General features: G+C 43.8%; 1 protein-coding gene across 2 annotated transcripts in view; it reads right to left on the bottom strand.

The window, feature by feature from the left end:
* The window catches only part of PAK2 (p21 (RAC1) activated kinase 2), a 69565-nt gene that overhangs the window by 5162 nt on the left and 46726 nt on the right, over positions 1–17677 (bottom strand). For both annotated transcript variants that reach the window (XM_075937204.1, XM_075937205.1), the window contains exons 7-13: positions 16430–16559; positions 15257–15320; positions 13247–13295; positions 9950–10062; positions 7749–7866; positions 4306–4405; positions 2502–2698 (exon numbers count right to left, since the gene is read on the bottom strand). In XM_075937204.1, coding sequence (XP_075793319.1) covers positions 2502–2698; positions 4306–4405; positions 7749–7866; positions 9950–10062; positions 13247–13295; positions 15257–15320; positions 16430–16559 — 771 coding nt within the window. The remainder of the gene's footprint in view (positions 1–2501; positions 2699–4305; positions 4406–7748; positions 7867–9949; positions 10063–13246; positions 13296–15256; positions 15321–16429; positions 16560–17677) is intronic.

Genomic DNA, 17677 nt, shown 5'->3' with positions numbered 1-17677 from the left:
ATCTTGGCGTTATCGTGGATAGTTCTCTGAAAACTTCCACACAGTGCGTGCTGTGGTGGTTAAAAAGGCAAATACAGTAAAACTCCTGTGGTCCGGCATCCAATGGTCTGGCACCATCTGGAACCCAGAAGTGCTCCGGGCAGCCGGACAATTGGAGCTGCTCTGCCCCCGGCTTCCTCAAGTCAGCCGCTGCTGAAACTGACCAGCGGCTGTCTTGGGGAAGCCCGGGGCACAGCACGCTCTGCCCCGGGCTTCCTGGAGTCAGCCGCTGGTCAGTTTCAGCAGCGGCTGACTTGAGGACGCCTGGGGCAGAGCAGCTGGGGTGCTGCTGGGCTGGTCCCGCAGCGCCGAGGGGCACATCTCTACTCCACCACAGACCTCTCATAGCCACCCCCCCCCCCATAGTCCGGCATATTTGATAATCCGGAACCCCCTGGGTCCTAAAGGTGCCGGATTATTGGAAGTTTACTGTAGAATGTTAGGAATTATTAAGAAAGGGATAGAAAATAAGACACACAATATCCTACTGCCCCTGTATAAAACTTTGGTATGCCCACATCTTGAGTACTGCATACAGATGTGGTCTCCTCACCTCAAAAAAAGATATTTCAGCCTTGGAAAGGGTTCAGAAAAGGGCAACTAAAATGAGTAAGGGTTTGGAACGGGTCCCATATGAAGAGAGGCTAAAGCGACTGGGACTTTTCAGTTTGGAAAAGAGGAAACTGAGGGGGGATATGATAGAGGTCTATAAAATCACAAGTGGTGTGGAGAGGATGAATAAAGAAAAGTTCTTCATTAGTTCCCATAATAGAAGGACTAGAGGACACCAAATGAAGTTAATGGGTAGCAGGTTTAAAACTATTAAGTGAAAGTTCTTCTTCACACAGGACATAGTCAACCTGTGGAACTCCTTGCCAGAGGAGGCTGTGAAGGCTAGGACTATAACAGAGTTTAAAGAGAAGCTACATAAATTCATGGAGGTTAGGTCCATAAAAGGCTGTTAGCCAGGGGGTAGGAATGGTGTCCCTGGCCTCTGTCAGAGGCTGGAGAAGGATGGCAGGAGACAAATCGCTTGATCATTATCTTCAGTCCACCTACTCTGGGGCACCTGGCGCTGGCCACTGTCGGTAGACAGGATACTGGGCTAGATGAACCTTTGGTCTGACCCTGTACGGCCGTTCTTATGTTCTACACCTTATTCATATTTCAAGTTAGAAGAAGCATATAGCAAAGCACATCTGAGACGAGGAGGAGACAGAGAGCAAACACTAGCATATGACACTTAAGATTCCTTGCTGAATCTTCAGCTTGCGTGCCAGCCATAACAGACCTGACGTAGGTACTGAAAGGTCATTTTTCTTTGTTTTCTATTTTGATCCTGGCTGTTTCATATGGTTCGCACAATGTTCTGCATGAAAATGACAAACATGAATGTGCATGATGGCCCTAGGCAGGGTACCTTGTCTGAGCCCTGGAATACTTTGTACCCATTATTCACCACTGATCAAGCTCCTAGAGATGAATACCGGGCAGGTTTCGTTCTGCAAAACAGTATCTATGAGCAGTTTTGGAATCAGAGCAGCTCAAAGAGTTTCCTACCACAAGAACGAGAGGGGGGCGCTCTGTACGACAAACCGGAAACAGATGAACAGCACATGCACCTGATTTGCTTAAACAGTTGGGCACAACTTCTGTTGGAGGCCATGCAGGAGGCCTGGTCTACACTAAGTTAGGTTGACACAGCTCATTCTGTGGGCACTGTAGCTTTGCTGACCTAACACTACAGTGTAAACACCTAGGTCAACAGATGAATGGCCCTGTCACCCAGGGAGGTATCCGTATGGTGATGGGAGAACTGTTTCCGCTCCAGCGTACCGCAGCAGCCTAACTGCCCCTGTGGCGCCCACGGAGGGAACACAGCCCGAGTCTTCAAGGACAGAAGGCAACTTGCTTCTCCTCACATTGGTAGAAGCGTGTAAGAATGGCACAGCGCCGCTCTGGCAGCTGTTACTTGCTCTTCAGTAACAAGTGACTACAGGTACTTCAGTATGCAGGGTAGTGGCCACTATCAAACCTATCTACATATGCAGGGAGAGAGCATAAGGCTATTTATTGGCATGTGCTTTGCACTTCATTTAACTGACTTTACTGTTCTGAGCCTGGGGAAATGTATTGCTGGGGAAATGTCAATATGCCTCAGACATTCCCTGGAGAGACATCACGCTAGGTGAGAGGGCAAGATCATCCTCCATGTCTATTAGACCATCATCCTTCAATATTGGGGACCACCTGCACTAGTTACCTTGGATTCTTTCATGTAGATTCCTATCCATTAGGAACTGCCCTGACTGTACTAAATGGCCGTCAGCTGATAACCACTGAAACCCTTCTTAGCAGGTTTGGATTCAAGCCCACAGACGGAGCAGTTAAAGATCACAAAACTTTTCCCCACATTTCTGAGTCACTGTTTCACATGCACACTAACGGATGAAATATCTTACCCTCAGAGGGTTTTCATTGAGGTATGGGGGCTCTCCTTCCACCATTTCAATAGCCATGATACCCAGAGACCAGATATCCACTTTAGGGCCATAGGCTTTCCGCGTGACCACCTCTGGAGCCATCCAGTAGGGAGTTCCTACCATGGTGCTGCGCTTGCTCTGCTCTGGGGTGATCTGAGCACAGAAACCGAAGTCGGCTGCGTGATAATAAAGGAATTAGTTAGTAACTATGAATTCAGTGCTCCCATCTCAAAGCCTCAATTGCTGACAAGTTTTTCTATGACTATAGAAACATCTTTTGCATCTGTATCTCTGCAATTTCCAAGTTCTCTATACTTTCTGCATCACAGCAAAAATCCAGCCAAACACGGCAGACTAGAGCCTACTTAAAATAAAATCCTACTTCAAGAATTAGGTTATTTTATAAAGGCAATTTGTGGTCTCCCATTAGAGACTGATGTTTTGTCTAATCCCTCTTCAAGCCCCCTAGAACATCTGCAAGGGACCAAAAACAACATGTGGGAACCTGTTGTAGACTTCACACAACAAAGTACAATTCACTGGCCCTGAAACGGAAAGGATGAGACCAGAAAACCCTGCAGCCCCAGTACAAAGAAATGGTTATCGTACAACCAGGTTTCCCTGGGCAGAGCCTCTTATTTGAGCCTCTTTTTTTGTTCTAGGCAGGGTTTCCAATGAACTGCAAATGTCCAAGTGTCTGTGCAGCAAAACAGCGGCAACTCCCACTTGATCCACTTGCCAATTGGTCCCTGCCCTGAATCCTCAGCTGATTGGTCCATTCCCCAGGAACCAACAGATGCCAGATCCCAACAGAGAGGTGCTGACTGATGGCTGTCACTGCAAACTGGGCTCACACCAGCTGCCCTGCCCCCATGACAGGGAACAACCCTCCCTCCACCTCCAGCAGGTACCTCCCCTGCCCCCTGGCAGTGCCTTCTGATGGGGAACCTGAAGTATGGTGACCCTACAAATATGAGTTTGGTATTTATTTCTGTGCTCACCAACGGCAGTATTTTACAAAGGGTTTAGCTATGGAATCACTGGACTGTATAAAACAGAGGTCTAGAAGTAAAGCTTTAGATATAGGAGGTGACCGTGAAGTATATTCAATAGGAACAAGCTGAGAGGAACAAAGTCATCATGTAGACAAGGACACAACAACCTCCTGGCTACATAATAAGTGTTGCCAAATGCACCATGTAAAACTGAACACAAAAAATATTTCCCTAATGTTATTTTTACCTTCATAATTACTTTTTAACACTAGTTTTTTTTTTGTTTTTTTTTAAATCAGGCGAATGCTATGTCCAGCCCAATAGGACCATATCTGGTTTGCAGCCTTTAGGCAGTACTGAGACATAAATATGCAATTTTCATCCTGCCAATTAAACGGGCAATGAAAAAGCATTTGGAGCAAGTTCGGACAATCGGAAAGAAGCAAATAAGACAGCTCCCATTAGTACCAGCTCCCATCACTGCAATACTTGCATCTTTCTCTCATTTTATATTGCACAGTAGCTCACATTTACAGGCACAGCCATGTGGTAACAAGTTACTTCCACATCTTCTCCTTTTACACACCCCAACTCAGTAAATTTCAGATGCGCAGAATTACAAAACCAACTATAGAAGGTAAAATTCCTTTTGCAAAGTGGAATGAATTCTATTGCTGATTTTTTTTAAATTCCTCCAACACACCTGTGGGAACTGTGTACTTACAAACATATTATTCATTTCAAAATATACTGAAAAGCAGCAGGAGGTTGAAACAATTGGCACTCACTGAGTTTAACTGATCCGTCCATTCCTAAGAGCACATTGTCACTCTTGATATCTCTGTGGATTACCTGGTTGGCATGTAGGAACTCTAGTGCTTGCAAACACTGTTCAGGGCAGATGGAAAAGAAAAAAAAGCCAATACAGTTTGTGTATAGAGAATCCAAAAGCAAAGTTTATGTGCACATAACACAGTATGTAAAACGGTAACGGGTTTAAATAACCAGCAGAGAGCAAGTTCTTTTGTGATGAGAAACAAGACTATTGTCATCCAAAGTTCACTAAGGCCAAAACTTGCTTCTTTAACCACAGAGAATACACTATTTCCTGCTCATTACAGACTTGCAAAATGAACTAAAATGCTCACCAGCCAGGCATCATCCAAGATTCCCCAAAGCTCCCAAGTACTGTCATTTTGCTATATGTTAGTTTTACAGCTTTCCTGGGGTGGGGATTCCTGACCCACTTCTGAGATCAGTTTCTTTGGGTCGAGTGTCACTATAAGGAGAATGCTTCACTCAAATACAAAAATCTGTGTTTTTACATAATTCTAGCACTCTCAATAAATTACTTAGGCTGAAATTTTCCATGTGAGGTTCATTCCATGTGAGGTTCAATTTTCTTATAAGTCATTATTTGAAGAAAATCTCTCTAGCTGTTTGTGTTCAGCAATGGTGAAAAACTTCATTTTTCCACATTGTAAAATATATAAATCCACTTTTAGAAGGCTATATACAACCAGATTAGCTGGATTTGAAATATGCCACAAACTAATCCCTATTGAGAATTAATACACATTGGCTGTGTGTACATTGGCACCCTTTTCCGGAAAAGGGACGCTAATGAGACAAGTCGGAATTGCTTTAAGACAAGTCGGGAAGGCTTTATTTTCCGAAAGATCCCGTCTAGACTGGCGCTTTTCTCCGGAAAAGCCCCGAGCCGGAAAAAAGTGGCAGCCGTGTTCATGCAAATGCCGCGGGGATATTTAAATCCCCCGCGGATTTGCAATTCCGACTTGTCTCATTAGCATCCCTTTTCCGGAAAAGGGTGCCAATGTACACCCAGCCTTTAGTTTAGAAAAATGGTTCTGATTTGCCAGTCATGAGTATTTGGAATTTACATCCTGGACAGAAGAATTATTGGTTAAATCAAATGTCATGCAGAGTTTTAAGTAAATTTTAATTTTAAACTCATTCATAGGGAGCTAATTAAATGCAGAGTTTTTTAATTTCCATTTATTGTAGCAACTGGAGACAACTGAACTTTTTATTCGGTATCTAGACAGATATTTTAAAACCACTGTTTTCTTCCAAGTTGGCTTGTTTTTAAGACTCTTAAGACATAGAAATTAAGCCAAATTTGAAGTCAGCAGCTAAAAGTTTTTGCTCACTTTTCTCTTAGATTTATTCAAAATCAAAAGCAGTTAAAAATAATGCCAGGCTCTGAAAAGCTCTAGCTTAGGTGAGTTCAGCAAGATCCAAATGTTGCTGATTTAACACATTCATAATCTTAAAATTTGACTTGATCTTACTTCTCGAAATCTACAAATGTTTCCTGAACTTACATGACTTTTAGAGGGACTTGAATATTGCCCTTTCCCTGAAGAATGAGTCTCTTAATACTTCACGCAGTGACTAGCCTCCAGCTCCCTTGATAGGCCCTCAAATGTCCCCATTTATTATATTTTGGGCTTTTTAATTTGTTTGCTTTTAATTTAAGTTATTTAAATCCTTAAAAATTCTCAAAGCATCTGAAATTATATAAAACTTTAGATTACTTTAAGATGATGATGGCAATCCAGAGTGCTTTAGACTTAATTTAGGTTTAAGTTACCGGTATGGTTTTAATGCCACCCCTAGAGATTTGAGTTAAAACAAAAAATGAATTCCACCTTGGAAGTTTGCATTGAAAGCATTTTATATACTGCAACTGGAAAAGAAAACTGGGTTTTATTCTGAAATGGCCTTTCTGAAAATTCTCAGGTGAAATCAGGGAAGTGTGCTTTGGAGCATGGGTTATTTCTTTCTAAATATTTGTCCATCTCCAGTCATGGACAGACTCTCTAGGTACTGCAGCAATATGATCATCATAAAGAAACTGGAGAGGCCAAAAAAAATTGAAGAGAAACTAATTAGGCCAAAAGATTCCTGGAAATTAAAATGCAATAGTTAAAAAGCAGATGGCCAACTGGAAATATCCAAGCAGGAATGTAACTTATTTGCATGAAGACTGCATAGTCTATATTTTTGTTCACATCTGATCTTACGCTAAATAGTTACTTTTATTCCTCTATTGCAGGGCTACTCAACAAGTGGGCCGCGGCTTGTTTGTTTGCGGCCCGTGGATGGAAGCCAAAACAAAAAAAGTAGTGAATATAATGGTCTTCTGTTGATGTGTGTTTTAGTAGTTAAATTCCTGGACTGTCACTGCTCATTCAAAGTGCTGGCATATAGGTGGAAATTGGGTAAATGTTACATTTTATTAATATCAGCCGAACTGACTTAAATGGGCCTGTGTGTTGTGTAATCTTGTCTTAGTCTTTGTATTCATACCCATCAGTATGAAAGAAACTATTTGCATATATATTTGCATGTATGTTCCACCACACTTAAGTTGCGGCCCTTGGCATGTGCTGTATCATTGTGGCCCCCAGGGCTTCCAAAGCTAAGTAGCCCTGCTCTATTGTATAAGACACCCCTCTGGTTTCCTCAGGAACTAATTATCTCCTCAGGTGTTAAGTGAGGAGGCTGCTTCCCAGCCCACCCCTTGCAGATATCCTGCTGATGCACCTTAATGGGCTTTTAAACATTTCCCGTGCTGGACTCCTGCACAGCGACTCAGGGATGTGGCACAAGCTAGATTTTTAACTCGCCTGGTTTGCTAGGACACATCTAGAGATCATCCCAGCTACAGTTTTGTTAGTTCAAAAAAAATAAAAGTATCTGAAGAAAGAGAACGCTTCTCATTCCATAGCTTCCTGCCTGAATGGGCCACAGAACGAGTTCGAGGGGGAACAAGCGCACACAGCCATGCCAAAGCAGCTCTTATTGCCACATTACACTGCAAAGGCGTCGTCTCATGTGCTTTCCGTTCTCATCCGTCACCAGCTCTTTCCATCACTGGTTTTCCCTCCAACTGACTCACCTGCTCTGGATTGTTCCTCTAGGCTGCATTGTTTTCTTACTCATTTTGTTGTATTTCTGCACATCTCACTGTATAGTATTTCCCTTCCATCACTAGTACCAGCAGAACTTCTTTGCTTAAAGATCCCCTTCAAACTGACTTGGAATGCGGCTTCCTTCCCGTTTCAGATTGCTAGCGAGGATGTGAAATGCAGCCTGGACATCACACCAACGGGTGCAGTGCCTAGCCACAAGTGTAATGTACCTCAAGAAATGCGGGGAGGAGAAGACCACCCTTTCTCCCTCCCTACAGAAACGTAACACCAACCTCTCTGCAAACAGCAGCAATCTGGGCCTCATCCATGCATGTTTCTGTGACCACGTCCGTGAGCGACCCTCCAGCAAGGTACTCCATCACAACGAACAATTCGTCACCCACCAGATAACTGAAGCCAGAAAAGACAGAAAATAAGCTTATCTGCCAGCCGTGCAAGTCAGGACTGAAAACGACTGACAGTGTATTGCAGTGTATGAAAACGACTGACAGTGTATTGCAGTGTATGAAAACGACTGACAGTGTATTGTTCAAGGGAACACTTCAGAATAGGCCTGACAAAACTCACCTGAGGGTATTTAAAAAAGCAGCTGAAGCAATCATGTACACATTAGCAATAAATGAATTCATGGAGGACTGAAGAAGGGCAAAATTAGCACCTCTCTTTACAAAGGGGAACAAAGACAACCTGGGAAATTCTAAACCAGTCAGCTTCCGACAGTTCCAAGCGACAGTCTCATAAGCAAACCAGAGAAATGCAGTCTATCAAATCATTAAGGTGAGGGGTGTTTGAGACACTGTACTTGGGTGTTATCAACAGTTCGCTGTCAAGTTGGGAGGATGCATCTCATGGGGTCTGACTACGTGTGTGCAAGCTTCGCGGACCCGCCTGCCTCGCCCTTGCTGCCTACTGCCTATCAGAGGCAGTAGAGAGGGCGGGGAGGCTCCTCTGGCATCCCATGGAGTAGCTTCCGTCTGCAGTGAGCCTGGGCCCACCACAGACAGAGGCTGCTCCGCATCCCACAGAGCAGCCTCTATCCACAACGAGCCTGGGCCCACCACAGACAGAGGCTGCTCCGCATCCCACAGAGCAGCTTCTATCCACAGCGAGCCTGAGCCCTCCGCAGACAGTCTGCCCCACAGCAGCAGTCCCTGTCTGCGGGGAGGTTGGTCACCCTGTGGACAGGGGCTGCTGCCACCCCATGCTACTGTCTCTGTAACAGAGGCAGCAGTGCAGAGTGGCAGAATCGAGCTGGTCCATGCAGGGAGCTGATTTTTAAACCAACTCTTGCCTGCCATCCCATGCTGCTGCCTCTGATAGGAAGGGGGCTGCAGGGGGTGACAGGTGACTTTCCCGGGAGTGGGACCAGGAGCATACAGGTTGCCAGCCCCACCTCCAGGGATTACTGAATAGTTGTGTAATCGCTAACATTTCATGTGGTTCCACTATTCAATTACATGCTACGTAGCATTCCTAGTGGAGAAAATCCACAAAAGAGTAACAAAAGGGGTCAGATATTTAGAAAATCTAACCTAGGAGGAAAGGCAAAATATGGGGCATGTTTAATCTTGAGAAAACAGGACTGAAGGGGGAACCTGATAACAGTATCAAATTAGGGATGGGCCGAGTGCCCATTAACTGGTTACCCTGGTAAGCATCCGGTAAGGCAATGTTTACCGGGTAACCAGTTACCCCCTTTGCATCCCGACTTCAGTTGTTAAGGCTATAATAAAGCCTTGTTCTCCATGCCCAATGAAAGCAGGACAAGCAGCAAGGGACTTAATCTATAACCAGGAAGATTTAGGTTAGACATTAGGAAAGCATTCTAGCTCTAAGGACAGTAAACATTGCATTAGGTTTCTAAGGGAGATGATGTAATTCCTGTAGTTGGAGATTTTTAAGAACAGTTTAAACACGTCAGGTATGGTGTATTTGGTCCTGCCTCAGTACAGGGAGACGGACTATATGAGGTCCCTTTCAGCCCTATATTTCTAGGAGTTTAGATTAATTAGGAAAAAAAGTATTTAGGGAGCCAGACTAGATTTAGAAGTTCGGGCCAAGCTTCTTTTATGAAAATGACAGAAGGTCTTTGTTGTTATCCTGACTCAGTCAATTTTGCATCCAAAGCAGCCCCTCCAGCAGCACAGGGCTCCCAAGCTACCGAATCAGAAAGAATGATACTTACTGACTCACCAGCATTACAGCCAGCAACATATCTGGCTGTGTCTTGGCGATGTCTTAACCCAAATCCTCACTGTACTGTCTGAGCGCATGCCCCACAGAGGCCAGGGGGTCGGCAGCCAAGGGGCTAGCTCAACCTGCTGCCCACGCTACTCACCATGCACTATTTTTAGAATGCTGTCTACCCCAGCTGGAAAGTGTGCTCCAAGCTGCAGTGCAGACACCCACTGTGACGCCAGCTTAGAATCCTGGCTCCTGGGAGAAGGAAGATTAACTGTTCATCTCCATTTACCTGTCTAAGAAGTTGACTATGTTGGGATTCTTTAACTCTTTCATTACCAGGATCTCATTAATAATCAACTCCTTCTTGGGCTGCTTCTGCAGGTTTATCTGTTTGATAGCAACCTGAGAACCAGGGAAAGAGTAAAATACAAGATGAAGCATTAGTCTCACAAACCACTGCCATGCTAAAAGCCATTTATAATATTACAGTAAACATTAAGTGGGTGATTAGGACAGAGGAAAAACAACGGGGAGTCCTGTGGCATAAGCTTTCGTTGACAAGGCATCTGATGAAGTGAGTCTTCTTCCAGGAAAGCTTATGCCCAGATAAATCCATTAAGTCTTTGAAGTGCCCGAGGATTCCTTGTTTTTGCAGATTCAGATGAATATGGCTCCCCTCTGATACTCAGGACAAAGGACTGGGCGAGGCACGTGGGTTAGTAACAGCAAAGGATGCTCTGTCAAACTGGCTGTAGGCTATGTACAAGGTGGGACTGGAGCTGTAGGTTTTTTTAAATATAGGGAGTCAATAAGATGGCAGTACGACTGTTCCAGAGAGTGAGCCAGGTTTAGACAAATACTCCAGAAAGTCAGTGCTGGCGCAGGCAGGAGTAGCAGGTTGCATCAGGGAAGCAAAGGAGAGGCTTATGGCAAGAAAAGAACAGGTAACTGTGAGATGATGGGAGAGGCACAGGAGACCTGTGTTATCTTACATCTTCTTACATCCTCCTGTTAATTGCATTTCCTGCTGTTCATTCCCCTTCCATCAGCAGTTACCCCAAATTATGAATATGCCATTTACACCACAGTTAACATCACCCCCCACAGCCTATGCTATGCAGTGCCAGAGAGACAGTCACTGCCAACACTGTGCAGACCAGGAGGGATCAGAGTCAAGAGAGATGCCATTAAGGGGCTTGAAGAGATGTGATTTTGTAGTGAACAGAAGCGACAGCCAGCACAGGGGTTTCCGGACAAGGCAACGGAATTGTTTCTCTCTGTTTTGTTCCGAACAGACTAGCATTTGGATAAAAGCATGTTGGTGAGGCAAAAGGAACTGCAAAAGGACCGGAACAGTTTCAATAAAGCGAGTGATGAAGGAAAGGCAGACACACTGGTAAACAGGCGAGAGATAAACTTCGACAGCATTATGGCCAGAGTCTGAAAAGAAGATCAGGACTGAGAAAAGGAGAGGAATGAGTTGGACCATAAATAAACATGGCATTCTCCTGGCCAAGAAGAACCATGTCCACCTGTGAGTTGGCCGTGGATTAATTAAGACAGATGGAGGGGGAATGGTCTGCCGTGTCCTCACCCCTAGAGCTAAAATAAGATGGAAGCAGCCTATTGTCTAAAGCATTCAAAGGACACCACACCCCACAGTGTGAAATGTGCAGCAAAAGGAGCAACGAGGAAGCCACATGAAAGATGGCTTCCCCGCTGGAGGGAGGAATGACACATATTGGATCAATGAGGTTGGACACAATGAATGTTCAGACACCAGCGCTTTTGTGGGAACTCCGCAGAGGGTCAGTAGTGAGTGTTACTGGAAAGGGCAGGGAAAGTTGACAAAGTGGAAGTAGCAGCAAGTGGGTGAGGGACTAAATCGGCAACATTAGAGAGTGAGTCTGGAGATTATAGAATATCAACAGTGTCAATTTCATTTCTATTTTATTCACAATGAAATATAACAATGCTGCATACTTTGGTGCACCAGAAAGTGTGTACACTTTAAGGATTTGAGCTATTCTTGTCCCATGAGTTCCTGAGACACAGGCAATGGAAATCGCTTTGATAGGGTAAGGTTGGGAGATGTACAGCAAAGTAGCCATCTAGAACAAGAAGCAAGGAAGGGCTAGAAAAACAGAGGGTAGATATGGGATTCTTTATAGATGGAGGAGCACAAAGTGCTTCGTGTATGACAGGTAAAGGAAAGTACAGGGAAAACGTTACTTATTGCATCCCAGACATGGCTACTCTGACGCAGGAGAGGTAGAAAAGAGGAAGAAGCTAATAGCTATGAAGGTGAGAACAATTCAGCTATTATCAAAATGAAATTCAGTGCCCAAGGAGGTGGTGGCAGGAGAGCCTCATTAAGCTAATGGATAAATAATTAAAGAAAAGATGCTTTAGAAAGCAGCTGACAATTGTGAATGTTAGACATAGGGGACTCGTGGAGTAACAGATGTTCAAAGGAAAACACCAAAGCAAACAGGATGGTGAATGCTCAATGAACAATTTGTAGATGACAATGAAGCCACCACATCTTCACGGCTGTCTGAGTGCAATCAATGGGAAGAGCCTAGGAGCCGGATATGGAGAAGGTCGCTTAATTAAAACACATGGAAATTGCTTCTCATCAAACAATTCCCTATGGGCGAGACTATTATGGTCACAGATGAAGCTATGTAGAAGGCACAGACATAAAAGTTAGAAACGGAAGTGAGCTAAAAGAGGTCTAATGATGGCTAAATGCAAAATTACTGGTGCGAATTCCAGACAGTATTGCCCGTCACACGTAAAGGTTAAACAGTTCGCAAACCCCTCTAGGGATATTAAATATCGGTTAATTGAACAGCTGGGCAAACTCATGAGTTATCGGTTAATCAACTAGTCTACAGTCCCGGGGGCAGGCCCAGCAGCCTGAGGAGCCCCGACACTCTGTGCTGCTGCCTCTGTATCAGGGACAGCAGCACAGGGTGGCATATGGGAGCGGGACTGCGAGGGCAGCCAGTTTTAAAACCAGCTCCCCTCGTTGACTGGCTGCCTCTCGGCCTGTGCTGCTACCTCTGATAGAGACAGCAGCCCCTGTCTGGGGGGTGATCGGAGCTCCCGGGCCTGAGGTGAGCTGGAATTGAGCCAAGCTACCTGCCCACCTGGGCCCTAATACACTTTCAATGCAGAGCCGCAGCAGGGGTAGGTCCTGGACCCAGCGTGAGCCAGAACTGAGCTGGCTGCTGACCAGCCTACTCAAAAAATGTACTGGTGGGCTGGGGGAAGGAAATGCGTGTCGTCTATGGCGTTAACCTATAAGCTTTTGCTTATTAGTTAACTGGTTAATCAACTGTACCATTACATCCCTAAGCCCCACAGCTCCAATGCAAAGGGATATGTTCATTTGAAAAACAAACCCCTCTTTTTAGTGTTGATCATCTGGCTGCTACAAAACAAGGAATGCACTGGTAGAAATGGCTACGACAAATGCCCTGAGATGGGAGCCACTGGCCAAAACCTATGCAGTTCACTTCCATCATCCTTAAGAGCAGATTAACATGGAAAATATTCACTCAGAGCGCACAGAGCCTACCTCTTGTCCTGTTGCCACGTCAATGGCTGTGAAAACTGTACCTGAAGCCCTGTGAATACAAGGCATGTGATCAGCAACAAGATTTCAAATCTAACAAGCATACACATGCACAGACAGAACACAGGCAGATTTTTTTTAAAGTTTTGCACACCTAAAAGAACAGTCAAAACCTGCACACTGATAAAGAAAACTGACGTTTTGATTGTCTAAAAGCTGCTACCTAATAATTTCATCAGCAGGTCCCTGGCTTTTGTCTTCTGTCAAAGGGTAAACATACACTTCTCAAGGCACATTCTCCACATCATTCATCATGACATTATAGGTCTTTGTCCTTATATCCATGAACATCTCTGCTGCCCTTCTCTGAACCCCTCTCAGCTCCACCATATTTCTTTCTGGCAACCAGAACCGAACGAAGCATTCAAGGTGGAGGCACAGCACTGGATTAATACAGTGAAATTCTGATATTTTCCTCTTTCCTAATTGTTCCCTATGTGGCTAGCCTTTTTGATAGTCACTGTACATTGAGCAGAATTCTACAGGGTTTTAGCCATGGTGACTGCAAGAGCTCCTTCTTAGGGGGTAACAGCTAATCAGACTTCATCATGTATGTAAAATATGTACACACACACATAGCTGAGATTATTTTTTTCTCCACATGCCAATTTGTTGCCCGGTCATCCAGTTTTAAGAGATTCTCTCTAACTCAGGGTACTCAAACTCATTGACCGTCTGGCCCAGAGTCCCTACAGCCCAGGTGTGTGTATCCATCTCCATCCTTATTCCAAAGCCCTGCCTCTTCCAGCTCCTCTTCACCACAGATCCTGCCACCCAGCATACAACTAACCTATGGAACTCACTGCCATGGCATGCTGGAACAGCCAAAAGTATAACTAGGTAAACCAATGAACTGTGTTAGGTGCACAGAGGTTAAGGCTATCATTGTCTATCAGCCAAAATGGTCAGGAGTGCTCTAACCCTCTGGCCACCAGAAGCTGGGGGTGGAAGGGAGAGAGAGGAGCCCTGTTCTGCACTCTTTCCCTGAAGTTCTGGAATAAGTCACTGTTAGCAACAAAATACTGAGCAAGATGAACCGTGGCCATACCCGGTACGGCAGCTCTTACGTTCTTAAGCAAGAAGGGCATTCAAGGAGAACTCGAACAAGGAAATACAAGTACCAGCAAGCTCTGAAACAGCCCACTAGTTACCACAGACCCTCCTCCTTCCACAATAAGAGGAAAGCTACTTCTCTTACGCGTCAGTGTGTGCAAAGCCCTGTATCTTCTGCTATTCCCAAAGACGAGATAAATTAGACAAACAATTGTATCGGGGATTCTAGTCCACCCCTCAACATTTTACACAAAAAAATCTAAATATTGTTAGAAGGGATGAAGACACAGTAAGAAAAACATTTAGATTACACTGACATGATTCATGGAAATGCCTAGAGCAAGTTACAGTAGACTGATAACACCTTGTCTAGATTAGGAAAGACTTACGTTCTCTCACCCTCACCTTGTCACAAGCCATACATAACATTCAAAGAACAGATAAGTTTATCAAATAAGGGGAAAGAGCAGAAGAGACAAGAGTTCACTTAAATGAATACTTTTTCACTCCCATCCAATCTCACCAGAATGTCTTCTGATTTGAAACAAAATACAGGACTATGTAGCACTTTAAAGACTAACAAGATGGTTTATTAGATGATGAGCTTTTCTGGCCCAAGAAAGCTCATCATCTAATAAACCATCTTGTTAGTCTTTAAAGTGCTACATAGTCTTGTATTTTGTTTCAGCTACACCAGACTAACACAGCTACATTTCTATCACTATTCTGATTTGAACAGATTCAAAACTTCCATCACTGTTTGAAGTCTACTGCATGTGATTATTACTGCTTATACGCTGACATTTCTGCTTTAAAAAACAGTGACCGAATGACGAAAGAACATACCTTTAATACTGATTTATTCACTGAAAAAAATTGGACAGATTTACAAATACTCACCCTTGCCCAATTTTTTCATATTTGGTATATTTTTTCTTGGGATCTCCTATGCTCACGATAGTCCCTAAAAAGAAATTCCATACAAAATAGAAAAATCAACATGTGATTTAGGGAGCATTCTTTACTTTTTCATTAGAATACAATGAGTACCTTTTCCTTTTCATTCTTATGGTCATAAAACAGAGCTTTTAAAACTGAACTGAACTTCATTTAAATCAGTGTTTCTCAGCCAGTAGTACAAGTACCCTTAGGGGTATTCAAGAGAAGTCTCGGGGGGGTATGTCAACACAACTGAAATTTGGAGAAACTTGGATTTTTGTTTTAAGTTTTACAGAGCTTTATTGTTTTTGTACTTTTTACACCCAACATTTCATCGACCGCCCGGCTACGATTAAGTTGTTTAAACAAACGTGTTGCAATGGTAGAAAAAAATGTTGTGTGCCTGAAAACTGTAGGCACTGGGGGTATTTATATATATTCTTTTTAAAAGGGTACTTTATAAAAAAGTTTGAGAAACACTGACTGAAATGGTATTCTTCTGTATGACTTTTGAATCTGTAACACCTTTGTAGGATGAATCAGTAATAAATCCAGCAATCATGCTGCCTATTCTAAACTAAGCATTACCTGCCCTGTGGTAGACAACAGCATTGGTTTGGTGTAAGACTGCTCCTATAAAGATTATGAAATGAGAATCAGGAATTCTGCACAGCATTGAAAGGAATACTCCATAGAACCTGATCACCATGCCACAACTGCCAAATGACCTTAAAACGCTTCAGAGCATGGAAATTGTTAATTACCATTCTTCAAGAATCCAGATGGCTGAAAACAGTTCCCCTCAATGAGCATATGACAAAAAATAACCAAGTCCTTGGATTACATCACCTTTTGGTGGAAAATGGGGATAATGGCATCAAAAGACTTCACTGTTTCCATTTTCTGGTAAAGAGAAACTACAACCAAGCATCTGTGCAGACTGTTGTGTGATCACTTCTGAGCATTCTTCATGCTGGTTGGAGATTTGCAGGCTTTTCGGTAAGACTCCACCATGCAATATCAGCTCAAAGCAATGTGCTCATCAGAGCTGCACATACCCCACCCACATAAATTAGGTAATTATCAACCAAAAGCATCAATCCTGGAGTCCATATTTTTAAAAATACAACTCACGTAGCTTTTCCATGATATCTTCATCTGACATTTTGGTCTTCTTTTTCTGCTTGTCAAGCGACCTGGCGGCACTATCAACACTATCACCAACTGGTGCAGGGATGGGATCAATTACAGAGCGTGTGTAAATCTGTGGTGAAAGAACAAACACTGTTAGAACTGAGACGCCTGTTTGCAACTAGAGGTTCAAGACCGCTATAAATTCTTATCTGACCACTAGCACTGTGTCACTGGAAACTTTTGGAACCAGGAGAAAAGTGCTGGTTCTTGACTAGCAGCCAACATGGCTGCAACACTGCTTGTTTCTAAAACTGTGACTTGGAGACTTGCTGGACAACACAGATGGCTTGGGGTCGATTCGCTGAGAGAAGAGAGCGCTTACGTCTGCCATGTTCTCTAGCTTCTATAATTTCTACTATAGAATCACAGAACACTGGAACTGGAAGGGATCTTGGGAAGTCATCGAGTCCGATCCCCTGCCCTCACAGCAGGACCCAGCACCATCTAGACCATCCCTGACAGGTGTCAGTCCAACCTGCTCGTAAATATCTCCAGGGATGGAGATTCCACAACATCCTTAGGCAACTTATTCCAGTGTTTAACCACCCTGAAAGGTAGGAACTTTTTCCTAATGTCCAAACTAAATTTCCCCTGCTGCAATTTAAGACAATTGCTTTTTGTACGATCCTCAGAGACTAAGGAGAACAATTTCTCCTCCCTCCTTGTGACACCCTTTTAGATACCTAAAGACTGCTCTCATGTCCCCTCTCAGTCTTCACCTTTCCAAACTAAACAAGCCCAATTCCTTCAGCCCTCCCTCCTAGCTCATGTTCTCTAGACCTTTAATCATTCTTATTGCTCTTCTCTGGACCTTCTCCAATTTCTCCACATCTTTCTTAACTGTGGTGCCCAGAACTGTAGACACTACTCCAGTTGAGGCCTAATCAGCACAGAGTAGAGCGGAATAATGTCTTCTCGTGTCTTACTCACAACACTCATGTTAATGCATTCCAAAAACATGTTTGCTTTTTTTGCAACAGCATCACACCGTTGACTCATATGTAGCTTGTGGTCCACTATGACCCCTAGATCCCTTTCTGTAGTACTCCTTCCTAGAGAGTTGCTTACTACACTGTGTGTGAGACTGACTGTTCCTTCCAAGTGGAGTATTTTGCATTTGTCTTTATTAAATTTCATCCTGTTTACCTCAGACCATTTCTCCAGTTTGACCAGATCTTTTTGAATTAT

This window comes from Pelodiscus sinensis, chromosome 10 (assembly GCF_049634645.1).
Source record: "Pelodiscus sinensis isolate JC-2024 chromosome 10, ASM4963464v1, whole genome shotgun sequence".
Lineage (NCBI taxonomy): Eukaryota > Metazoa > Chordata > Testudines > Trionychidae > Pelodiscus > Pelodiscus sinensis.
This window is presented reverse-complemented; position numbering and strand designations above follow the sequence as displayed.